Source organism: Mya arenaria, chromosome 3 (genome assembly GCF_026914265.1).
Source record: "Mya arenaria isolate MELC-2E11 chromosome 3, ASM2691426v1".
Taxonomy (NCBI): Eukaryota; Metazoa; Mollusca; class Bivalvia; order Myida; family Myidae; genus Mya; species Mya arenaria.
In genome coordinates, this window is record NC_069124.1 from 35668450 (window position 1) to 35696113 (window position 27664).

At 35.9% G+C, this 27664-nt stretch overlaps 1 protein-coding gene across 4 annotated transcripts in view; it reads left to right on the top strand.

Annotated features, from left to right (window-relative positions):
* The first annotated feature begins 79 nt into the window (after positions 1 to 79).
* The window catches only part of LOC128227190 (B-box type zinc finger protein ncl-1-like), a 72376-nt gene continuing 44791 nt past the window's right edge, over positions 80 to 27664 (top strand). Inside the window, exons 1-7 of one of the 4 annotated variants that reach the window (XM_052937479.1) lie at positions 80 to 521; positions 12635 to 12834; positions 13762 to 14040; positions 20506 to 20616; positions 22442 to 22702; positions 22909 to 23223; positions 23500 to 23956. In XM_052937479.1, coding sequence (XP_052793439.1) covers positions 467 to 521; positions 12635 to 12834; positions 13762 to 14040; positions 20506 to 20616; positions 22442 to 22702; positions 22909 to 23223; positions 23500 to 23956 — 1678 coding nt within the window. In that variant the 5' untranslated portion in view covers positions 80 to 466. Of the gene's footprint in view, positions 522 to 3635; positions 3773 to 12634; positions 12835 to 13761; positions 14041 to 20505; positions 20617 to 22441; positions 22703 to 22908; positions 23224 to 23499; positions 23957 to 27664 lie in introns of those variants that run through there. The other 3 variants (XM_052937478.1, XM_052937480.1, XM_052937481.1) reach the window with 3 other exon arrangements.

Genomic DNA, 27664 nt, shown 5'->3' on the forward strand with positions numbered 1-27664 from the left:
TTTCTTGGAAAAACATGATCTACTTCTGTTCAGATATGGATAAAGATGCAGGATATCATTAATTGCCGCCGTCTTACCATTTTTATGTTTTTTCGACAACAATAAAACTTATATTTTGAGGTTTTCAGAAGAGTAAACTAATCAATAATTGATACCAATTTAAACAAACTGCATATCATTGTATAAATCTAGACAAAGGCGAAATTAAACAGATACATGCCACTTTATTTGGAAATACGGATGCGATTTAAATACGAATTTTAAATGGTCCTTCAAGGAAAACCGGAATTTAAAAATCGCACAGGCGCGTTGAATCTTTTTATTTATTCTTTAAAATTACATTCTGGATTTATTTATCTTTTAAATGTGACTGAAAGGAACGTTCCCATTCATATTTTTTGTCTTAATAAGCGTTACTAGTAACCTATTTTTACTACCATGAACTTCGGTGATATTTAGGACATCGATGTTCTACTTTCCTTTTCATCGAGGACATTCATCATTCGGTGAAACTTGGTCAGGTAGGAGGCTTTACAATATTCGTTCTTAATCGTCTTGATAGCAAATATTCTATAGATATATGAATCTGTTCTAGTTCGTAGAATTCATTTTGCTTCGTCTTTTTACTCTAATTTATATTAACAAAAAAACTGTTTTGTATGGCAATACAGCTACATGTTTGTACAACTATTTTCTATAACATCGTTTTAAATAGGGTTGATGTAATGCCATTTATAAATATTCAGACATATGATTAATTAATCAACTCTATAAAATCTATGATTAGGTAATCGAGCAACAAATAAGCTATTAATGTTATCGAGTCATTGGCTTAAAGTTCAATTTAATGTCTGCCAACACCGTATTATAACTTTGATATCATCTAATATATGTAAAATAAATGCAGTCCGGTACATATCAAGTTACTGTATGTTGCACTTTCGTTATTTATATATTTTATGGTATGACCGAGGCCAAAAAGTATGTTTGTAACTTAATACATATTATATCTCTGCATAAAACACCATTTGAAATGATACCAAAATGATGTCGAAAATTCACAAAACTGAGTATCGGATACCATGTTTAATACAGATTTATCTACATGGAGATGTAACTGTCGGGAAACCAACGGGTTCTTTCCAATGTCGGGCACGCACATTCTATAATGTACACTACCAACCACGCGTGTATATACGACACATTTTCGAATGTGCCGACTAAATTGTCATATCGGAACTGAAGATATCCATTGTCATTGCCATTTCATCTCTTATATCAATAAGCAGCTAATTTGAAAAACGGCAGCTGCTTTCGTTTTCTGTTTGTGGCGTCTGTAGTACTGGTGTCGCTCAAATAGGTAAACAATAAATTAGCACTGATTTCTACTCTGTCTTACTTTTTTGCAGTCAACATGTAGATGCTGTCGTGCCCACTATATCTGATACATGGGGGGGGGGGGGGGCTGGGACTCCTAAAGTCGTCCAAGTTTACTTTTAAGTACAATATAGGAGAAAAGAGTAATAAAATTGGCCAAAAATGCACCATGTCGGACTAGAAATTGTTAAAATTGTCTTTGGGTTTTAATTCCTCCCTTTCCTGCCAACATTTTAAACCAAATATATTTCGGTTCTGAGTGAGGGGCGAAAAGTTACGTGCCTCAGTTATGCCCCCTCTTGCGTCAATTCCTAGATTCGCCCCTGGTGACTATGTTCTAATGAACACTAAACGCAATAGAGAAAGAGAAACCAGCAACACATTTAAAAAAAAAATAACAACACAAGTTACTTGGTAACAGTTTTTCAAACGTACTTCGAATAAGTAATGCTAGAATTTAATTACGTAGAATAATTAACCATGTCCAAAGTCCAAAAGTTCACAAAAATATCTTCCTGGTATTTTTATTGTCCATTGACATTATTAAATCTAAATTAAATATTGAACACATAATAAATAAGACCGGTTTAAATCAAACAACGCGTTCAGAAAATAGCTAATCCTCACAGAATAATGTGAATGAATTAAATTAAAAGATTTATAAAATGACCCCTTATTTCCAAAAGTGATACTATAAATGACAACTCAATTATTATTTTTTACCGTGGACCTTCAATAAATTTGCCGACGCCTTGAAAACATACAACACTTTTAAAGTAGAAAATAAATGCATGCATATGTAGTTGTTTTCGATGATTGAAAACATTACGGACGACTGTGACGATCATTTATTATAACATTTCTCGCGATGTTGATCAATGCTGAGCCGAATTAAAGCATTGAATGTTATTGGGCATGGGTTAATCGTGACTCGGGTGAGGTATGGGAGTTTGAGTTTGAATGGGGGAGGGTGTAGATAACGCCCGAAGTGTGTGTCAGTTTCCGGCTATACAACTATACAATGTGTAGTGAAATGTCCCCGATGCCGTGCAATAATAACGCCAAGAGTAAAAAGCCCGTGTGCTCTTTGTATAAAAAGTTGTAAGCTCCTATAAAAAGAAGTAATGAAACGCTTCTGATGCATTCATTTTTTTTTTTTTTTTTTGAAATGTATTTGAAAAAATCCCGATCACATGATTGACATTATATACATGTGAATACGAGACAAAACTATACAATTGTTGGTTTTCGAAAAATGTATCCCAAAAGGAGAAGAAAGAATAACGAAAATCGTCTTCTGGCATCAGAAAGATAAGAGGATGGTGAATGGGGTTATTCTGGAAATGTAAACAAACTTTTTCGTTACGCCTAACTTATGTTAGTCTGGAACATCACTGTCGGAACGTTACTGCTAGGCAGCTATAAAGATGAGGAGAATTCAACGGTATCCGGACATTTCGGCCCCGTACAATTGCATGAATTAATTGGGGAGACATTTTTTCAGGGAACGGTTATTTTGAGAATAAGGCGCGATAATAAACGATCTGTTTCTTTGGTAAGATGAAGTCTGAATTAGTAATTTGGTTAAATGAAATAAGACACATTGAAAGCGTGTTCAATTAAGTTGCTTTAATGTGTCATAACTGTTCAAGTTTACAACCAAAATGTAAATTCGTGGAAATGTTTACATCAATAATTTGGCATCAAGCCCTAAAACTTTGCCGAACTAGTTTCAGTTACTATAAATGAATATAATATACATCATTCCATTCTGAACTCTCACTGCAAAAATGTAAATTTTGACAAGCATCGGTCAAAACATGATTATTGTATGTGCAGTAGACCCAAGAATCTACACGTTTCCACTTTCATGTTTCATGAATGATCAAACTCCCATCGATGTGTTTCTCCGCAAAACAAGAGTATTCAGGGGGACCTGGGCGAAGTGTTTTTGAATCGTATGTCTGATTTCTTGCGTGAGCCGTCGACATGTGATGGTCTCGAGTTTTGTCTGGATGAGCTTTCAGACATTGTCTTGCTAAAAAAGAAAATAGTAATATAGTATAATTCATTCTCTGTTGTTCGACATGAATTTCTCATACACTACGCATACCGTGTCAGGGTAATACCACAAGATTTTCGATCAATTTCAATTTGGGCTTGATTTTTGTGTGATACATATCAGTGTAAGGTAGCCTTTTTCGCTAATTTATTTTTCCCGCCATAAATCTACGCATGCGCTGTTGCGACCTCGTGAGATAATTCCGACCTCGACCTCAATGGAGGGAAGTCGTCTGGTTTGCAACGTTAGATATTATCGTTTTTGTAATAACGAGCTTTAAAACCGACGAGAACTGAGTATAAACAAATCGACAACATTCCATTTTAAGTGACAGTAAGTATTTGCGTTTTGTTTGCAGATTTTTGTTATATTCGATTTATTTATTCTGTACACCACGTTTGCACTTGCAGGATGTTGATTTTGCATCTTTCTACGCATCATGTCAACAACATTATTATGCGTTTATTGTTCATAATAATCAGATTTGTTTTTAATATTCCCTACCATCAGTCGGTGATCATTAAAGCATTGATTATTACCGTTTTTAAAGACCGTAGTTTCGTTTCTAACGGGATTTGTTTGGTTTTTTATTTGCATGAATAAATATTATGGAAACAACTTTTACGAAAACATTTGAAGTTTTATTTTGATTTCTTAAATGCAGTTGGAACATTGTTTTAAAATGGTTGTTTTAACGAATGTCGTATTATTCTTCTTGCATTTATTATCTTTGTACACTTCCCCACCCACTAACTGTGGCCTACTTTCCATTATTTCTTTTGAACATTGCTTTCATATTGATAAGCTATCAAATTCATTAACCATTCAAATAAACATTGACATGTTTGTTATATCAGTACTTAAGCGAACAAGAGAAACATGACACATTGTTCCCTTGCTTATGTAATGAAACCATGAAATATTTGATACTTCATGTGAAAAAGGGGAAGTAACTCAAAATCTATAGAGCACATGCTCCATTTGTTTGTCAGACAGTGTGAAAAACACAACAGCCAATGTTCTCACTTCCTGTATGATTTCCTTGTTGGAAGCATAACCTCTTTGAAGTTAAATCCACAATATTATCGAAGTTATATTGAAATGTGATATGTTGCATGGAGGTGTTGCATGGAGGAAGCACAGGGTAGCAGTGAATCGGTTTTGAACATTTCATTGTGAGTACAAATGTTTTGCATGTGATAATAGGCCGGAGCAAAGTTAAAAAGAGGCTAGATTAATATATTGGCTTATTTAAGCTATGCTCTGATTTGCCGAGTTAAAAATTGGATGCAAATATGCTTAACCCCTCTGAACTAGTTAATATGCATGTTTAACACTCCAGACTTGTTGAGATTTGCGGTGGATCAACATTATGCTTTGAATTTTATGACCAATGAAAAAAAGCTAATTTTTAAAAAATGTCAAAATTGCTAGACAAACTTTTATTTTGACATATTGTTGAATGAAGGTGGTGTTTTGAAATCAAAACTATTCAATATTTATTGGAACGAGGAGAAATAGCTTTAATTTTTTAACCACATCATCGTATAAAAGCCACTGGTATCTATGATGTACAAAAACAGATACAGAACATAAGTTTGTGACAGAACATAAGTTTGTGATGTATGATGTGTGTGAACTAGGTAGGTGCATGTTGTTTACTTCCTGTCAATTTATGAAAGTGTAATTGAAAAGTTGGAAGTAAATTCCTGACATAGTCGTGGTCAGCAGGGTTTTCATTAAGAGTTGGCTGCCGGCTAAAATGACCACTACAAAGAGAATTTTTGCCGGCTCAAATTCTCAACAAAAATGCCCAAATATGCCATTGTTATTTGCAGTCATTTCATTTCGTATCTGTTTCTTATTTTTCACAAAAAATTCATTTTTGTGTAGAAAAAACATCAATTAATATATAACTCGAGAAAAAAGAAGATTTTACTATGAAAGATGTCAAGCACGCCTTCAAAGTTCACAGGGTGTTCTTGCCTCGTTTTTCTATGGCAAATCCCAAAACACGTCACTAGCTAATTTTAACTACCAATAATAAATATCATATGATTACATCCTATTGATCACGCGTGAATGACGTCACAGGTCATGGTTCAGATATGTGTCAAAATGGCTGATTTATGATGTAGTAAACAAGAGTCTGGCTTGAATAAACACGCGTCATTTGTCACTTCTGTTTCCAAAAATGGAATGCTAATCCGGCAATAAAAATGTACCCTTACATTTTTTATGAATACACGGATTAACCCTTTCCCTCATGTCCAGGGCTCTCAATAATTTTTGATTTAGGAGGGTGAGCATAGAAAGTAGAAGGGGGTCTGGGGGGCCTCCCCCAGCGGGGTTTTAGGGGCAGAGCCCCCATCTCGCCAGGGGGCCACAGGCCCCCCGCCGAGAACGATTTTAAGCATTATGAAATCTGTAAAGTTAGATCTCCTAAGAGCAAAATTCCTGTTTTGCACATCATTTTACATGTGTTTCGAGTGGATATACCATTGAAGCAATTAAAAAAAAAAATAATCCTAAGTTGGAAAACACACATTTTTATTCATAAAAGGAAATTTCAATCAAAATAGTCATCCTCCTGATCAGTCATCAGCACATGTCAGATCAAACGCCTTGCTGAAAACATAAACTAGCTTAAAGCAGTCATTGTAACAGGAAATTGGGTCTTTCAGAAGAATATCAACACAGTCAAAAATAATCGTATCCGTAATATGTGTAGTTCTTGCAATCATAATTTTAAATCCATAATTACGCCGTTATTGACAAAGAACGATTCAAGTTTTCTTTGTTAACCGTCGTCTTTTGGCAGTGTTCTAAACTCGTGGTAGCCCGAGCTGAAATTCGGTAGCCTAGGGCTACCGCGAATTTCACGATTACTGCAGAAACTAGCCCAACTGGGACTGTTTTTTTCCTTATGCCATTTTATATTTCGTTTTTACTTTTAATTGTATTTATTAGCTAACATTAAAAGATAGAAGTTTTTAATGCGTAACAGAAAATTAACATTTTACATCGTCTTAAACAGGGTTGTCAATAAGAACCCGCCGCTGGCCGAAATGGACGGTTCAAATGGAATTTTGGCCGGTTCAAAATCGGAAGAAGAAGAAAAATGATCGCAAGTTTTTTTGGTAATAAATGTTCCTTACTGTTAAAAATGACCCTTTTCGATATTTAGAGCATCGCCTTGATTGGTTTAAAATTTTCCGATAATCTGAATCATTATCGACATATTGACACGATTCTGAACCATGACCTGTGATGTCAGGTGCGTGATCAATAAGATATAGTTGTATTATTGGTAGTTAATTATAACTTGCAGCATTGTGTAAATTTCCACGAGGAAAACGAGACAGGAATGCCCACAAACCTGGCAGTCAAAGTTTTACACATCTTTGATACCAATGACCTTATTTCGCGATTTTCCAAAATTCTTAAAATAGTAACATAGTGTTGTTTTGTTTTTTAGTGCATTGTATTTATGGATGTTTATACTGGAAATTAATTTATAGCAAATAAACAAGCAACAGATATGAAAATAAATTGCCCTACATTACGAGTACGTAGAATTACGTATCTATGAAGTTACCAATAAAGCGTGGATCTCCATATCTATGGATAGATAAGTAAAATTGCGTATCTATGAAGTAAAGGGTTAAATAATTAAATACTCCCAAAATGCCCCAGTATGCAGGAAATGAAGCGATGAATTTCAAAATTTTCCGGGGGGGGGGGGGGGGGGGGGGGCATGCCTACGGATCCCCCTAACTGGCCGCATACTTTTCTGTTTCAGTCGGTTCAACAAAAACTTATTGACAACCCTGCTTAAATGCGCGGGAAACAGGTGCCCATTTACTTCCTGACATATTTAATCAACGTTGAAGGAGAATTGTTGGATATAGTTAAATCATTGTCAGTTTACAGTGCAGTAAGGTTTTATTGCCTTTGAATTGCTTTGCCATTTATTTTAAAGAACAATTATAGGAATGTTGGCAATAGAAAAATTTAGTATTTTTGTTTATACATCCGAAACTTAAAAGTGAAACTGAAAGAAGAAAGAGAAAAATGTCATTGCACCATAGCAATCTAACGTTTTTAAAAATCAAATTGATCGGGTTTTTTCGTTTCAATTCAAAACTTATTGAACGTATAGACATAGTATTATTTTTTGTATGACAAGGGACATTTTAAGAACAAAATCATGACATCTTACTAATTTAGAATGCAACTGTTAACCTGAGAAAAGCTGGGTCATACGGCCATAATTGCCGAGGGATATCCCCGGCCCCCGGGTCTTATTGAGAGCACTGCAAAATAAAATTGAATTATAAGAACAGTCAACCTCATATTATCTTGTAATGCACTAGTCAATTGTCAATTTGACCATTTGTTCGTCTAGCCCGGGTTGGCTGGACCGAATGTCACAGTCCCCGCTATTCCCCAGACGGGGGGGGGGGGGCGTGGTTACAATTGACTGGTGCATAATCTTACATTTATTTTGAAGTAAATCACAATTTATCTCAATGTTAAGTTCCAAAAACCTAGCTTAAGAAAATTGGCGCTGTCCGTAAAATTGCTATAATTACCATTCTCGCTGTCTCTGAGTCCAGGAAAAGCATTTCCCAAAGACTCGCACCAGCAACATTTTCGTTTCTTTTCATAGGGCCTTTTTTTTTTATTATATGTTTTACGAACGGCCAGAGTTGTGAAGTGTCGGAGGAGGAGGAAATAAAAATAAAAATAAAATTACATTTCTGGAATTTTATTTTTTGGTCGGGGGAAAAAAAACACACCCAGAAAAGCAAAAGCTATGATGTATTCTCTATGATTTTCTATTTTAATGTCAAGTCAATATGTAAGTGTGTGCACATTTGTTTTTGCCTTATCTGACAAGTTCACTTCATATTTTCATTAATCACTCTTTATACTTTGTAAATGCATGTTATAATAGACAAGTGACATAAAAAAATCAACTATTTTCGGTATATTTATTTGCCATTTAGAGTTTAAGGAATCGGCTATCACTTCACTGTGTTGTCTTGGCTGCAATTGTCTGATACCAATTCACCAACCATGTCATTGTTACAGTTAGCAAAAGAGCTTTTTTGTTTCCTTCTATACAGGGAATATTTATCCGCCAGGAACTAACGATCCAGGAACCTGTAAATCAACTGATTATAGCTGTCTGATAAAACAAAAGCTGTATATCCAACATTGATTCAAATAATACTAGTTGTCCATCACACATTCTGTCCAACAAGCAGTCCAAACAACACTTCCGGTCCAACCATTTATAGTAACTGTTGTTCAACCAACACGTATGGTCAATCCAATATAGCCGTCCAGTAAGCAATAGATGCTCAACCAACAATAGTGTTTCAACAGGCACTAGCTTACATCATGTTGCTACCAATCTAGCAGCCCAACCGATGTAGTGATGTTCTTCATTGAAAGTGATGGTCTCAGTAGATAACATCAGCATATCATATCTGTAAAGAAAGGAATGGAACATTAAAAGTATATTTTTTTATTATAAAAAAAATAAGTTACTCTCAGACTTATTTATAGATGGGTTTTAAGACAATCTGGACCCCGATTTAATTCCAGGCCTGGGTGTATGTGACTAGTCCGGTGGCCATCATAATGTTTAAACTTAACTTACTACATGTAGTAACTAGTATCAGAAGCTGAGAACACTTCAAAGGTGACAGCATAACATAATTACTCTTTCTAAGTAAATTTTTTATAACAGTAATAAAACACACAGAGCAGTATAAATATCATAATTTATATTGATGATGATTTATATATGTTCATTTATAAGACTATTACATAGTTATACTGTACCTGGTAATGAACATACAGATTCCTCATTATAGATTATCACTGTCAGATAGTAAAACAGCCTAATGTATTATTTGTGTTAATTTTCAAAACAAATGTTTAAGAATAGATGATATTTTTTGTTATTAATAATACTCCAATAAGAATAGTAACCACAGTCTTTTCGTTCTACCCCACCCACCAGAACTAAACTGTCCAGGTAAACAGTCAAGCGATTTATAGCTCATGACATTCAAATTATATCACAATAATGTAATATAAACTCATTTAAATGACAAATATAATAAAAATAAATAAATAATAACAAACCTGGAACGATAATTAGTCCATATTTATCGCTGTTATTATACTTCGTTATAACCCGGAAATAAACCGGAAGTCACCATGCCACAAAGGATTATCCGGGTGAGCTAAAACCTGGTACCAGGTATCGATATAGAGAAAAGCCGTTATCATAGTTTATCATTTAATTTATGATACCGGATTATGTTGATACCGTGTTATTTAAAGTATGCATTGGTTGTCAAAAAGCAATTAATAACGGACCGTGGAAACTTGGATTTATCATCTGATATTAACCCTGATATCAACATAATTCGGTATCAGACAGTGATACCGGATACCGGGGGATACCAGGTACCGGATACCAGGTTTTTATCACCAGCCTGCAAATCCGATGAATGTTTTTCATTGGCTTAAACTTTTTCAGAAATGTTTACACAAACATTTTACAGCTATTGCGATGTCCTCTGCTTTTAATGATTTGCCGCGATAAAGTTTCATCGGCAGAAATAAAAAAAAAAACCGAAATCACAATTTTAATTTTATTTCAAAAATGAGTTTTTTTGAGCGGCGGTGTTCGTAAAACATAGAATCAAATAAAAAAGGCCTAGCTGGTCATTTTATCGGATGACTAAGCCGTTTTAACGTTTGGAACATTAAAAAAACTTGACAGTGTCGATTGTCAAAATGCTATTTGTGTACGTTGTGAGGGCAACTGTAACGCTAGCTATATGGATTTGGTACAGCTCATGCTATTGGCCAACGGTTCTGGACGGAATTTTCAAATGAAAATGTCCGAGGTGCTCCGTTTGACCCGTTTTTAGCTCTACTGGCCAAAGGCCAGAAGAGCTTATGCGATGGTAATGTGTACGTAGTATGTGCATCCGTGCGGTCGTGCGTCTGTAAACAATTGGTTGTGAACACGATATAGTCTTCAGTTTTGATTGTATCTCGATGAAACTTGTACAGTATCTAGATATCCATTAGAGCTCGGTTCCTTTTGAAAACCAGCCAGATCCGCCCATAAATGCCTAGATTATGGGCCATGAAAGTTTTAAAGAAATGCTTTCTAAAAAAATGAGCGAATTCTATTTTTAGCCAAGTTTACATGTACATGTAAATTCAAGTCTAGAGTTAAGGGAGACAATTTGCAAATCTAGGATTTTGAGAGACAATTTGCTTTTTGCTTCTGCAGTTGATTTAGTGAATTACTCTGCCTTGTTCCAGACAATGCGAATGTCCGTCGGACAGTCGGACATGTCCGGTATATTTCCATTTTGACCGACGAAACTTTTGTTTTGGTCGGTCACAATGTCCGGTGAAAAATTACAGTCAGCACCGTTTAATTTTCGGAAAATTTACTTTCAGTTTCTTAATAAATGTTCAGAGTTATTTTTAACTATTATATCATGATTATTCAGCGTGTTAATCCGTGTATCATTATTTGTAAACCCCGTTTCGACATGTTTCCGTAAAAGCCAATAAAACGCGCAAGGTTCCGATCTCAGCTCGTACTATAATACTTTTATTTTACGGAAATGTTCGGAAATTACAAAATTCCGTATGTATTTATTTTCGGCGAAGTGGTTCCCGGCAATCGTGTTAATTTAAATATGATGATTAAATACCGAGTTGACTTTCTTTCCGCTCTGTTTAACATTGCCAATAACAAGAAATCTACTTTCGTTTTTGCATAAATGTTGTGCCTGAGTTGACTTGTAGTACAATTCGTTACATTTTATAACTGTACTTTATCTTTAATTTAAAGATGAATTAAAAGAGTAAGATCTAGCAGTTCCATGGGTAGGCGAACCAGATATGAGTTTTTTTTGGGAGGCAAGGGAAGAAAAAAATTATGACATAAGATTCGAATATTGATTTTTTTACATGATGTTTAGCTTTTTTTGTAATTTATTATAGTACTGTAGGTCAAATCTAACCAAAAAGATCTAAACCTGTTATAATGGGGAATTACAAAACTTATTTAAAAAGAGGCTTAAAATCAAGGTTTAGGCTGATGTAACCGAATACTGTTTGTAACATTGCGACAGGTAAAAATTTGTTGCGACAGGTAAATTTTAAGTGTTTACCTGTCGCAATGTCCTGTGAAGGAGAAAAAGTTTTCGCGTTGTCTGTTGTTCTTGGTGAAAGCCCAAAGGCCATTTTTTAGCTTTAAGTTCTGTAGTTTGCGCATTCATCTTAACAAAATTGGTTGTGAATGTTTAAGTTATGCACCTGGTGTCATTACTGGCCACACCCAGGGTTCACAGGTTTGGTAAACATAAATCTGGAAAGATTTGAAAATCTTTTTGTGTGTTTGTGCATCCATCTCAGCACAATTGATTGTGAATGTTTGTTCAAATTGATCAATGTTGTCCTCGGATGCCCTTGACTCTGACCTTTTGACTAACTTTTTTTAACTTTTAAAACTACGGAAATTTTTACTATGAGTACAGTTTTGAAAGCATTTTTTTTTTGTCAGATGACTTTTACTTGGCACATATTAAAATAGTTCATGCAACTAATCTGCTTACAATACTTTCTGGGCTCAGATGTTACGTGCTACGTTTTCAGGTAACCCAAACACAAAACATAAACTATATGTCTGTTGCCTTTTACCCATACATACATGCTGTAGATTGATATGACCATGGCACAAAAGCCATGCCAGTAGAGCATAGGCCCTTTTGGGCCTCTTTCCAGTAAACAACCAATGAGTGCATTTGTTTCGGTCTAATAAATGCTCGCGAGGAAGGAGAGTACAGAGTACTATTTTTTACTGTAAAAGTCGCCAATATGACAACTTTTTTTGTTACTCCCCGATCGGGCAGGTAGATTCTAAAAACTACTGCCCGCTTGCAAATATTACTTGCCCGGGCAATCGGGCAGTGGTTAATTTATAGCCCTGGGTATATAGAGATAGATCATCCAAATGTGGTTTATATGCTGGAAATCCTTTTAGAAAAACATGGTTGAAAGTTAATGGATCAATAAGTGTATGGAAAACAATCAATAGTGAATACATACTGTTTACTAAGATGCTAAGTTTTTACCTTTCAGTTGATAAAATGTCTTGTGAAGATGGGATGATATTGAAAGACTCCAGTGATGAAGACGAAATACTGGGATCCCCTCTGGAGTCGCCTAGTTCCCCGAGCCCAGAGGACCGACATGTCTGTCCATCATGTCAGAATAGGCTCAAACAGCCCATGATTCTCAACTGCCTGCATGTTCACTGTCTTGCTTGCTTAGAAAAACAGGTAACTCACTAAGGAACTGTTTAAAACAATAATATCTATCATAATATAGTATAGATAGACAAATTATGCCCTAGTGATGCGATTCATGTGACCCAAAAATAATAATACAAAAAACAAATTTTTATTTCATTTTAAGCTGATAAAAACATTCTGGCTGTAACACATAATTTTTTTTGCATACCTGAAGTCCTACATGTATGCGTGTTAAAAGTGACATAGAAAACACATTTTTGTACATTTCATTAAAAATGGTTTGCCTTGAAGCATGATAGTTTTAGTTCATTGTATAGTCTTTCCTTAAAAATAGATTTAAAAAAAAATGTTTGTATTTTGTGTTAAGATTCCTTATTAAAAATATATTATTGGCCTCTATTGAAATATCATAATTTTCTAATGTATGCATCAAGGCAGTGAATTTTTTGGATTTTTTTTACCGCCTGTGCCTTGCAAATTGGGAAAATGTTGACTGGGAAAAATACAAAATAACTAATGTAATGGAAAATATACATGTTTTAACTTTTTTATGCATACATTATGCTGTGAAAGAGTAAGTCTTATCAAGATTCTGTCCATATTTCAAGAAATTCATTGCTTTTGTATTCATTAATGTAATCTGCATTTATCAAATTGGGAAAAAGTGATAAAATTTTGGGGGAAATGGACAGTTTTTCGCAAGGGGAAACAGCCTTTAGAAGGCAGTATATTGCACCAAAAAAATCACTGCAAGGTATTGTGGTGCCAGATGGATTTTTCCAGCATGCCCAATATTTACTGGAAATGCCTATCCTGTGTGCAATAAAACAGCCTTTCTTGTGATAATGTCACCTGGATACAAAAGCTTTGCTGAGCAGACCAAATTGCTCTTGGTTCACTATTGATATTGATAAAAAATCAGCACCATGACAAAATGTCTTCAATTTTGAATAGGTTGAAGAGAATTCAAAGGATGGGTCAGCCTGTGAGAATGTGGTGTGTGAAACATGTAAGGAAGAAACACCAATCCCTGCCAAAGGCTTGTCAGACCTGCCGCAGGAGTATGTTCTTACTGATCTCATTGAATTGTCCGACATACAAGATATGCAGATCATCTGCACCAGCTGTAAGGCGAAGGAGAAAGCAGAGGCTCGCTGTCAGGATTGTGCGAATTTCCTCTGTCTTAACTGTGTCACTGCACACCAGTTTATGAGGTGCTTTGAAAATCACAAGGTAAGAAATATAATTTGCTAATTTTCTTGTTACACAAGGAATTGGAGAATGATTCATGCATCTTCTATATAAAGAAGAATGTAGACTCCTTTTTATGCATAAATGAATTGTAGTTTGTGCTGTTTTGTGTAAATTGAGAAGTATAGAATTACATTATTTGGCATTGTTACATATCTGTAAATGTATAGTATTTTAACATATATTCCATTTGTAAAAAAGAAAGTTGAAGTTCCTATCTCACGTCTGGCCTTTATATAATAATGTTATCAATTAGGTGATTTCAGATTGGCCCAGTTATTTGTCCGAGGTTAGCTATCCGAGAACAAATAACTCTGCCAATATGAAATTACCTAATTAATAAGTATTTTATTAATTCACTTTTACACATGGTCTGACATTTTGGAAAAAAACAACAACATTCTAATAACTTACCTTAAGTTCACATTGAAGCCGTATTTATCCCTTATTCATTCATGGTATCTGATTTTCTAGACTTTGGAATGCATCCTTTTAGTGATATTGCACATACTTCTGAATAAAGCACTTTGCAGTCAAAGGGAGCATGTCTTTACGTCTTCATTTTGTAAATCGTTTGCAAAAGCATCAAATTTGTCAGCTCCGTAGTCCATTTTGTCGGTGTAACAAAAGCATAATAGTCATAAAATCCATCAACGTGTGAAATACAATATCAAACCGTACAAAGTGGTTGAAGTACTAAAAGGTAAGTAATTCCCAAAAATAAATAAACGAAGCACAATTTTCAGCCAGAAAAACTGAAAACATAATAGCTACCAAAATGACTGTGTATAAGACGATAGGGGGTATTAGACGCAGGCGAAAAAATCTGAGAGAAAACTTTTAAGTTTTGGGTTAAGGGACGCATAGAAAATATGTCAAAATCAGGGCTTCTAAAACTTTGGAACCTCAATCGGTCCGGACCCGGCGACGACCCCCACCACCCCACCCCCCCACCACCACCACCAAAAAAAATCCCCCCTCCCATCAAAAATAGAAAAACCTGTTCAATAGTCCGATTTTATAGAAATGTCATACATTTTCGCGACGTCTATTCTGTCAATATTTTTAGTGATGTGGCAATTCGTAAGAGGGCTCTAGAGCCGGCATAGCCGATTCGGATAGTCATTGATACAAGTTTAATTCAAATGAGATTCTCGTCGAGTTCTGCGGCGTTTCTAACAAGAAAGACTGCGATCGTAATTAACTGTGGCTGTCGGGAGGCTGTCAGACGACAAAAAGTGAAACAGTATTATGATTTATTTGTTTACAGTCAAACCTGGTTGAACGGTCACCTCCTTTAAATGGCCACCTGCCTTAACGGGCCACTCCAAATTCCCCCCGTACGTTTTTACTATATAATGTACGTGCATTAAGCGGCCAACTGTCACTGACACTTCCACTTATAAATTTTTCCAATACACAGCTTTAATTGCGTATAAAAGTTTACGGAAAAGAACGCCGGCCTCGGGAATCTCCGTCATCCAATGAAAATGAATATTGCATCACACGATTGCCATGCGTGTTTACTCATCGAGAAATCATGTTGATTACACGTCGGCGAATGTTTTGATCAGAATTGACACAATTAATGACACAATTAATAAGATAATTAAATAATTACGAAGATAATTATTAAATACCGACAAAAACACCGGTTGTTATGAGTTCACAGTTTGCATTGTCATTCGAAGGCGTTAAACGAGTTACGATTTTTATGCACTTTAATATTATTTTTCAAAGTGCACGGATTTATATTTCTACGAACGGATATTTACAATGCATAGTTCTTGATATGTTTTTACCTTTGATTATGGCTGAAACTAAGACTAATCGAAAGTGTTTGACTCTAAAAGAACGTGTCGAGTTTATAAAGTTATTAGAAAACGGCCGTAGTGCAAGAAGTGTTGCCAAGGAATTTAACTGTGGAAGGACTCGAATCAATTTCTTACTTAAGCGTAAGCGTGAAATGTGTAGACTGATATGTGGTGTGTTTTGTTTATGCCTTGTATCAACATTTATCTATTGTATTTTATTTATAAATTTGAAATAAATTTATTTTATCTATACAAATGTATTTGTATTCAGCCTTCTTCAATAATATTGATACAGATGTTACTGATTGTGGTGTGAGGTGGTGGTTAAGATACATACTCCATCTCTGAATAAAGCTAAAGGCCGAAATGACAAACCTGGATTAAGTGGCCACCTGTCTTAAGCAGCCACTTTGATCATTTCCCAAGGGTGGCCACTTAATACAGGTTTGACTGTAATGCTTCTTCAGTGGGTCAACATTCAACTGATAATCTTGAATAATAGTATATGTCTAGATTTATAATCGGGGCAACAAGCTTAAAGTGTGATATCGACGATGATTTTTTCATTTCTGCGAATAAATATGACGTAAGCGGCGGACTCAGCTGTCAGACTATGTAGTTAATAAGCGTATTGCTTTTGATATCCTTAATATTATTACGTTAATTAATTCGGTATTTTAATGCTTTCACAGAACTGATTAACAATGACATGCATTTATCTTTAAAGCCGTTTTTAACCAGCAATGCTTCTTTATAACAATTTAAATTTCACCGTTTTGTTATCAACAAACGGATATCATCTAATGATCGACGACGACATAGCATATTGCCATGTGAAAATATGGACCGATTTTAACACTTGATCAGGAAAGCTGCAAGCAGATAATTAACACATAGTTTGTGTCTTCTGCTTATACCAAAACACGTGATTGGACCGATTGCAAGCGTCTGCTCATTAACAGATAGGCTATAGAGTGATCAGCGTAGCGGAAAAAGCAGCTGGTCGCATCGGTCTCATGGTAACCAAGACACTTTTATGACCTATTGGATGTAGTTTTGAATGTGTGAATGACCCATGAATGTTTGTGTATTACAATTTTTACATCTTTTACTGACTTAGTCGTTTTGGACCGAAATTACAATTTTTTTTAGAAAATTTCGGACCAATTTTTTTTACACGTTTTGAAACTGAAATCGGTCTGGCTTGGTCAAAATTGGTCCAGACCGGCAAATTGCCGGTGTTAAGAAGCCCTGGTCAAAATTGTCTGCCAATTTTGGCCACCATGTTTGTTGACAGTGACGAAAACATTTTTTTTTTGTGAAAATGGCGATGGTTATCTTTAAAACCATACAATGATAATGCAAAATATGTTACATTTTTATTCGTTTCATGTTAGGATAGGCACTGAAAATTACAGGTCTAAAGGCAGTGCAAATTTTTCACATCTTATGTACAACTGACAAAAATATTTTGACAGTGCCCAACTTTGCTTTTTTATATGCATGTTTAATTATTGTTTTATTTAAATTAATATTGAATAATTTTAATTATTTAAATCATACAACTTTTTTTTTTAAATTATAAACATCTTGCGATATACCGTATCCCGATCTTCAACTGCCGTTTTAACCCGTATATACTCAATCGATATGACGCCAATAACTTCCCTTTCTACATAAATCTAAACAAACTCTTGGCTTGAAAGCGACCTCAGAAAAAAGTTCAAAAGCTTGTTACTGGATATTATACGCAGGCATTCTTTTACATCGAAATCTGAGGGGAAAAAATGCTTCTGATACCCAGTCATTTACGGTACCTTTAAAATAATTTCCAGCATATTTCTCATCAGGTGAGTTTCGACAGCCAGTGAAAATGGTCCATCTCTCAAATTCTATATTTGTCGAGATTTGTAGCCTTTCAAAACAGGAAACTCATATTGGCCGGGTTTTGTTGATATTGGCCGAGTTTGGTCTTAAATTGTCTGGTATTGGTGCCTGATAGTTGGTTAGGCCAAAAAAAAAAATGTCTTGTTTCTGGTCACATGCCTAAAAAAAAACAGGGTCGGTAGGTAGGTGTTTTTTTTTTTTTTTTTTTTTTTTTTTATTCAAACCTTTGGAATGAAATAGTATAGCGTTTGAAAAATGATGAAATATTGTCTGCCAATACAACACCATCAAATATGGCTTAAAGGAAACTGGACACAAGTTTATAACCATATTTATGTATTTATTAGTTTAACAGAACAACAACAGCACTATTACATGACAAGAAGCAACAAGTCCAAGACTAGAATTTGAAATAATCTCAAGAAACAATTGTCATTCTTTGTCAGAAAACAAATATAAACATGGATGGAAGAAACCGTAATACTGGGTATTTAAACATCACAGAGACAAAATCTAACTAAGTGTAATGTCAATGGTTCTTCATACAGAAAATTAATTTTAATCCTTTAAAACATTAAAAACGAAGGTCCAAAAATGAAACGTTTTAATATGACGTTCGGTATTTGAGAGAGACGAAGTATTTAAATCCATTCACTCAGCATAATGATTCACGCTTCGTCGGCATTATTTTGCCTTAATTCGTCCGATTCAAATAAACCTTGTATATGTGTATAGATACAGTACACTCCACGCGGAACTACCACTTTCCGTTGTCCTCGGCGGATTATGGTCATCGCAGACACGACATCCAATTGATCATAATCGTCTTTCCTCGGCGTTTTTACTCGTTCACCCACCGAGGCTGATCAGTGGACCGTATAATTACAATCGCCGCTTTACTCGGAGGTAAAAACACCGCGAAACTCGGAGGAAAACCGATAAGAATCTCCCACTGTATCTAATTTTGTTCAATTTATTTGATATTTTTTGCTACACCCGTAATTATTTATAAAAATAATTTATTTCGCGTACCTAATTTTCGGACATCCAAAGGACATCAATCGTAACTTTCACACTTACCAAGTTTCAACCTTACCTAACCGTATACACCACTGTTGACAAGTGAATTAGTAAATACCCATCCTAAACGATGTATTGCATGTAGAAAGAGGAAGTGTGAAATATTTATTGTAGGATTAAATAAACAACAAGGGCAATCAAGGGATTAAGAAACCAAAGACATGACATTTTTGTTAAACGATCTGCCAATAATAAAACTTTACCACACTTATAGACTGTAAGAAGCAATTATGTACAGTTATACTTATTGAATCCTCAATAAAAGTAAACACATTCAATGATATAGGTAACTAATTAATGTGATGAATTAAAGTTGAAAATGCAAAACTTAAGTTACATTCGAAAACACCACTCAGAAACATTAATCCTGCATAACAATATACATGCTCTCCATGAGATCCTCGTGGGTAAAACTGTGAGTTATGTGACGTCACACAGTGAGACTGTTTGATCTGAAGCCGATAGAATGTGTTATTCATTTCAATGCATGTATAAAATGGTGTTTAATGGGATTTTAATTAACTTGATGAAGGATTTACACTTATATGCGTAATAAATAAGTTTAGAACCATTGATAACTACGGATACATTAATAAGTGTTAATAAGTGGTAAAATGCAAATTAAGAAATAATGACCGAAAAATATTCACACTTACAAAGTTCTCAACACCTTCATTACTCCAATCTAATTAAGTTCTCAACACCTTAATATAGTAAGAGAAAGATGACAATAACAAACACAAACGCACGCTATGGTATATCTTTTAATTACATAATGTGAAAAACAACAGTTATTTGACGATGCTGATGAAAATTTACAATAATTGTTTTTAAAAAGAAACTTACTGTACTTTGAAAAATTAAATGTCTCATTATTTAATACTGTTTTAACAGAAGCAATGTACTGTAGTAGCTATGCACAAAACGCGGATTTCCGCGATTAGGTCAATAAATCGAGACGATCACCGGCGCTACCGGCAATAAAACCCTCCATAGAAAACGATTAACTCGGTGCAACTCGGCGAAATTTAGCGAGGAAAAAGGTTGCGTACTCGGCGGAAATCCACGATAAATTAAAAACGTCACCGAGGAAAGTGGTAGTTTCGCGTGGAGTGTACTGTAGTCTTTTGAATTACGAAAATGTCGGTGCCAAAACTGTCATTCTCGGTCGAGGCATTATTTGTTTTACGATGGCCCTTTTACGATATCTAAACAGCCATACAACTTACCGAACATTTAGCTTCAAGTCGGACATTTTCTCGCTCGCCATGTAAATCGATGAAAAGACTTTTTATTGTTGTTTGCGAATGGGCAACTTTAATGACACTACAACCGTCGAAGTGCGAACATTTGTCTATTTTTATGGCTATCAAATGCGTAACAGACGTCGTCTGCGCAGGGCCAGCCATCTTCGACACGGCCTTATAAAAAACACGTCACGAATATAATATTACTGTCGGATAGCGCGGTTTACTCTTCGGCGCCGGGACCGGGAATCCCGGCTCACTTTACGCTAATTATAAAAAACGGTCTTTACGCTATAAAAAAAAAAACGGTCGGGGGGTAAAAAGTAGGGTCGGTCGGGTGACCAGAAACAAGACATTTTTTTTATTTGGCCTTAATATTAAATAATATGTCCATTGGTGATCAAAATTTATATGCACAGGTGATACTGTTTGAAGACATGAAAAAAGGTGACGCTTCAGCTGTTCATCGTCCAATCTTCTGTACTGTTCATCCTTCTGAAAATCTGAAGCATCTCTGCAAAACTTGTGAGGTAAGTGTTGTGGAGTCAAAAGATTGAAGTAATGATTTTAGCGATCATAATCTGGTGACAAAACAAGTTAGGTCTATCAAAAAATGTTTGATTTGCTGACACTTCAACTTGGTATTCTTCAATAAACACGCATTTCTTTTAATCGCAATTATATTTACGAAAAAAGAAATGAATTACTGGTTGTAATATCATCTTGAACACTTGCTAATAAAGATCTGAATTACAGTGAAACATGTTTTTTTAATGAGAATTATGTTCAACTAACCTACAGAACATAAACAGAAATATTTATCTTTCATAACACTCCTGCAGTAATCTGTCTATTTATTGTAGTGATTTTATAACCTGCATGCAGACTGAAATGGACTCCTGTGCAATCCCTGCTGCTGACGCAACATTTTTATTTTGGTCAATTTCCTTTGCTGAATATCTTTAGGAAATTAACATGTTTTTAACACCTTTTTTCTGACCGATTCGGGACAAAATTTCCAAAGCTAACATATAATTTTTTCCTATATTTAAAATAAATTCCTGTTATTTTTTTCTGGAAAATTGGGGTCTTACTTAAGAAACTTCATCATATTCTATCATATTTTCTGATTATATTTTTTGAAAGCGTTCTTGAAACCTGTTCCATTCTAGACAAAAGTAGCAATTTGATAACATTAATGCCTTTCAGTATCTAAATGTAATAAATATATGACTGAATAATGTTCTCTAACAACAACCATTTATACATGTGTCATTTGCAAGGATAAGGGTCATTTGCAAAAAGGTCTAGTTTACAAGAAAAAGATCCTGACTAAGTATATTGGCCAAAAATATTAAATAAAAAAAATGAAATTAAATACCTACCTTGTTATTTCGTGGAGGTAACCCAGTGTGCGAAATTAACCTTTTTTACCTGGTAGCCAATGGGGCTACAGACTTTGAGATTTCTGTAGCCCAAGCCAGATTTCCATAGCCCACCCGTTAACAGAAAAATGCATCTTGAGTACCTTATATGGTTAAAAACAAGGAATGATATGACAACTGTACAATATCTTACTATATTTTGTATAAAATGCAAGTATGGTGGTTGTGTGGTCCTGTGTTGCCAGGGGGCAGGGGGGCTGGTGGTGGTTTGATGGTGGGGGGGGGGGCTGGTTCTGTCAAGGCAGTTGGATTGTTGATGAAGGGGGAGGATGGAAGTCCTGTCAACATGTGCTGCTTGTGGCATTAGTGAAAGGATTTTACAAACATCTATTTCATAATTTTCGGTGACTAAATAATCCAAGTTTATTAAAAAAAAACACACAACAAAAACAACATCCAAACTTTAATATCTCACTAAAACAAAAAATAGTATTGACAGTCCGAAATATGATTTCCGTCAAAATAATTATTTTCAAGCAGTATATATATAGCGTATAATTGCATGACAAGGGAGATAGAAAATATCCATAACAATGAGAGATTATCCGGAAGTCGGTCAACGGTGTCGAGGTAAACATTTACCCAACAAAGGATTTTTTCGTAGCCTGGGTCAATTTTTCGTCGCCACGGGCGATCGGGCTACCATTAATTTCGCACACTGTAACCCAAAACAAACACATTTTACGTTAGGCCTTTCATGTATAATTGATTTTGCAACAGTCAACAGATGATTTCTATGAAAATGACTTTTCTAATGAAAAACTAACTTTTCTTGTGAGGTACTATAATTATCAATTGCATAAAAGCTTTGATTAACTGATTCAAATTCAGTGATAGCCTTTCCATGTGTCCAGAATAGGTATAATCGGTATAATGTATTTCATATTGACTGTGGTTATTAAATAAATAGGTTCCCATCTGTAATGAGTGCATGGTGAGTGTTCACAAGCCTCCACACCACGTCCCAGAGCCTGTACAGGACCTAGAGGAAGAAGAGCGTGACCATCTGACCAGCCTGATCACCGAAAGTAAGAGCAAGATGGCCACGTTTGAGGAAGCCACCAGCACCCTCATGTCCTCTCTGAGTGAGCTCCAGAGCCAACGGGATAATGCCAAGGATCTGATTAACGAGACATTCCAGAGCTACAAAGCCTACATAGAGAAGAGAAAGGTAGTAGTTGTCTGAAATTTTCTTAATAAATGGAAAATATTTTTGAAGTTCAATTCTTTTCATGATATTGTGCTCTAGTCAATGATTTTTATGTCTATAGAGTCTAAAAAAAAATAAATAAAATGATAATTGAACTGAATGTATGGCAATCAAAACTATTTCTACTGCTATGTTAAAATGTACTATGATTTTGATATTTCATCTAGGATGAGCTGTTGGTAGAGCTTGACAGCCTGAAGAATGAGAAGGAGCTGTCACTGATGGAGCTATGCCATAACTTTGAGGGGTCAATTGAAAAACTAGAACAGGGCATATCCTTCACCGAACACATCCTCAACAATGGTAGCGCTCTTCAACTGTTGCTACTGAAGAAAGTCATCTCCTCAAGGCTTATTGGCCTTGTGAACAACGCCCCAAATCCTGAAGTGAATGTTCACATTGAGTTCAGTACAGATGGACCAGAGTTTGAAGAAGCTGTAAAGAAGACCTTTGGATGTTTTAAGAAAGAGGAAGAAGTTAAGGTATTTTTGTGTGTGTAATATATATATATATATATTATATATATTTTATTTATTTATTTTTATTTTTTATTAAATGTATGTTTTATATGATTTGTGAAAAGAAATAGGAGCACTGTGTCTATGCTTTGCCAAACATTTTGTATATCGGTATAAAAGTTTCTCATTTAAATTCTATTGTACACAATTAACCAATATAAAGTAATATTAGTTATAAATGCATTTAGCATTCAAATGATAATATGCTTCGTGTAATAGTGATGATAATTACACTTTCAGCAGCAGCCAGAAAGACCACCATCTTCCCTTCACTCTTCATTTGAAAATGAAGGCTTTAATCATCTCCATTCAACTGGAATTCTGAGTCCAGACACCACAATAATGCCCCAAACTCACAGCTTTAGGATGACACCCCAGCAGTCCAACCCTCTTGCCAGTGGTCTTGCTGACATGAACCTTCAGAACCTGTCTAGCATGCCTCTGGGGGGTATGAGCTCTGTATCGGGAGTGCTAAGGAGCAGGTCAACTATTGAGACCCGTAGTGTTTCCAGGAACTCCCACAGCCCTGCCATGTCTGACAGTGGGATCTCTATGGAAGCGGGAAGTACTGGTAGCAACTCCAGCGCCCCTCTCGTCAACATTGCTGCCCTTGCAAAGCTGGGTACAGTAGGGTACAGTGCCCAAGGTATTGAAGGAATTAGGAGTATTGCAGATCTTATAACAGCCCCAGAAAACAGTTAGTCCGAATTTATTGTCCCACCTCTTTGTGTTGTCACCCACCTTGCTCCCTTCACCAGTATTAGTATTAATGTGTTACGTAGTGTGTCATAGTGTTGATTGATGTAGTCCTAGTTGTCACTTATAATCTGTGATTTACTAATCTTGTATGGCAATGCTGTTTTAGACTAATTAATGTTACTAACTTAGTTTTATTGAAAAGCGTGTATGGAAATGGTAGATCCTGTAATGAAAATAAGGAGATGGATTATATTTATTTAGCCAGAAAACATTAATAATGCAAATGAGCCTAAAAGAGTCACTTGCATAGGAGCAGATAGGACTTTGGTGAATTTGTTTGTTTTTTGGGGGCAAATTTCTTGAGGTATCAAGACAGGAGCAGGGTTCAAATTTGACTTATATTGCAACTTGCTGAAAAAAAACAAGTGGCCTAAAAACTTCCTTGCTAAATTATCAAAACTGCTTTAAAAAAAAAAAAATGTGCATGACTTTCAATATTATTTTAATTAAAACTAGTTAAAATAAAAACTCATGTGATGGATGCTGTGTTAAATTTGACATTTAATGTACAAGGTAAGAGATCATTATTCATCACTTAAATAAACACCTCAACTCAATGACATTAAGTTTGACTGCTGCTAATTAACCAGATCGATAATCACTTCTCACTTAAGTCATTGATTACTCTTCACATGTGTTTATATTTAATTAAATAGACAAACATTAATTAAATAAACATTCATCCGTGGCTTGCCACTCTAAATTGCAGAACATATGACTTTGATTTGATCTTTGAAAATAGCAATGTCGCCACTGCCTAAAAAATATACATGATTTGTCAACAGACATTCTCAGTTTTCTGGGGGTATGAGGTCACATGTGTCAACGGGTTTTTGGCATACACGGGACAGGTGTGTAATCGATTTCATAATGCTGAAGAATTCAAGTGCATGTCACTGAAACTATTGCAGGAGATTTTGTTTTAAGTAACTTAAGGTTTGAACTTGGAAAAAAGTGACTCTCTAAAAATATCAAGTGGGCATGAAATTCTAATCTCATTTTCTGAAATGGACTCACAGTTTCTGAAATGGACCCGCATTAAGCGATTAAGCGACCGTTAAATTTGAACCCTGAGGGGACTTTTCAATACTAGGAAGTTCCATTCTTAGCAAACGTTTGTAGGCCAGGGACTATATTCAATAAACAACTTAGATTGAACATAAATTTCATCTAGATTCCCAGGAGCAATCTTTTCTCTTGACTGAAATGCTTCAGCAGTATTAATATACATTTGTTAAACCATAACTAGAAATAATTATTTTTAAATTTAATCGTGTAAACCTCTAAAAATGAAAACTAAGAAACCATACTCACTGTTTACATCCATATTCCACTCATTGGCACTACAACGGAAGACGCGTTGGAGCATTTTCAACCCATAACAAAATGTTATGGCTCCAATGATTACCTGGCGTGACACACATTGTTATGGACCACAATGAAGTAACATAACTATATTATAAATACAAAATATGGCTTATAACTAAGGTTAAAATACATGGCACATTGTGTCAGGTTAAAGTTTTAGGGCAAGTTAGGATTTTCACAAATTATGCCCCCCTTCGAAGAAGAGGGGTATATTGCTTTGCACAGGCATGTCGGTCGGTCCGTCGGTAGACCAAAGCTTGTGCGAGTGATAACTCAACAATTCCTGGACGTATGGTCATCAAACTTCACATGAAGGTTGGGCCTGACCAGTAGATGACCCCTATTGATTTTGGGGGTCAAAGGTCAAGGTCACAGTGACCTTTAATGGTAAAATAATTTTAAAGCTTGTCCGAGTGATAACTCAACAATGCCTGCACCAATGGCCTTCAAACTTGACATGGAGGTTGGGCCTGACCAGTAGATGACCCCTATTGTTTTGGGGGGTCATCAGGCCAAAGGTCAAGGTCACAGTGACCTTGAATGGTAAAAGGTCGTCCGAGTGATAACTTGACAATGCCTGCACCCATGGCCCTCAAACTTGACTTGGAGGTTGGGCCTGACCAGTAGCTGACCCCTATTGTTTTTGGGGCTCATCGGGTCAAAAGTCAAGTTCACAGTGACCTTGAATGGTAAAAGGTTGTCCGAGTGATAACTCAACAATGCCGGCACCCATGGCCCTCATAATTGAATTGGAGGTTGGGCCTGACCAGGAGATGACCCCTATTGTTTTTGGGGGTCATCGGGCCAAAGGTCAAGGTCACAGTGACCTTGAATAGTAAAAGGTTGTCCGAGTGATAACTCGACAATGCCTGCACCCATGGCCCTCAAACTTGACTTGGAGGTTGTGCCTGGCCAGAAGATGGTCCCTATTGATTTTAGGGGTCATTGGGCTAAAGGTCAAGGTCACAGTGACCTGGAATGGTAAAAGGTTATCCGAGTGATAACTCGACAATGCCTGCACCCATGGCCCTCAAGCTTGACTTGGAGGTTGGGCCTGGCCAGAAGATGGTCCCTATTGATTGTAGGGGTCATTGGGCCAAAGGTCAAGGTCACAGTGACCTTGAATGATAAAAGGTTGTCCGAGTGATAACTCAACAATGCCTGCACCCATGACCCTCAAACTTGACATTGAGGTTGGGCCTGACCAGTAGATGACCCCTATTGATTTTAGGGGTCAAAGGACAAGGTCACAGTGACCTTGAAAGCGACCTCGACAATTCCTGGACCTATGGTCATCAAACTTGACATGAAGGTTGGGCCTGCCCAGTAGATGACCCCTATCGACTTTGGGGGTCATCAGGCCAAGGTCAATGTCACAGTAACCTTTAACGCAAAAAAAGTTAACAAATTTTCTCCCACTGATATCTCTACAATGCCTGAACCTATGATCATTAAACTTGACATGGATATTAAGCCTGACCAGTAGATCACCCTTATCGATTTTAGGATTCATAGAGCCAAAGGTCAAGGTCACAGTGATCTTATATGGTAAAAGGTTGTCAGAGTGATAACTCAACAATGCCTGAACCCATGGCCTTCAAACTTGACTTGGAGTTGCATCTGACTTGTAGATGACCCCTTATGATTTAAGGGGTCATTGGGTCAAAGGTCAAGGTCACAGTTGAAAAAACTTGTCTGTGTGATAACTTGACAATGCCTGCACCCATGGCCCTCGAACTTGACATTTAGGTTTCTGGTGACCAGCTGATGACTCTGGATTTTGAGTTCATAGAGTCAAAGGTCATGGTCATAACACACTCTATCCTCACACTTTAATGGTCATAATCTGAAAACTGCCTTAATGGCAACAAATCAGCTGTCATTTCGGTCCATGCATATTTCATTCAATTGTCCATATAATCCTGACAACATGGCGCTCAGGGGGGGCATAATGTTTGACAAACATCTCTTGTTATTCATTACCCTTCATTTGATTGACTTAAAATGGTTGTTAACGGCCATCACAAAATTAGGTTACATCACTCTTTATTATCCTATAAAATACTAATTATGGCCTTGATCAACTTCAAAAGTTTGGTTAAGGTTTTGGGCAACTTTGGTTGTAACTCAGTTCTCAAATACTGTTCATTCAATGGCTTTCATACTTACACAGTAGCCATCACACAATGAGGTAACAGAACTCCATATTAACCCTACATATTAAGTATGGCCCTTCAAGTTGATCGACTTTGTTATTGCTTTTGACAGGCACATATTT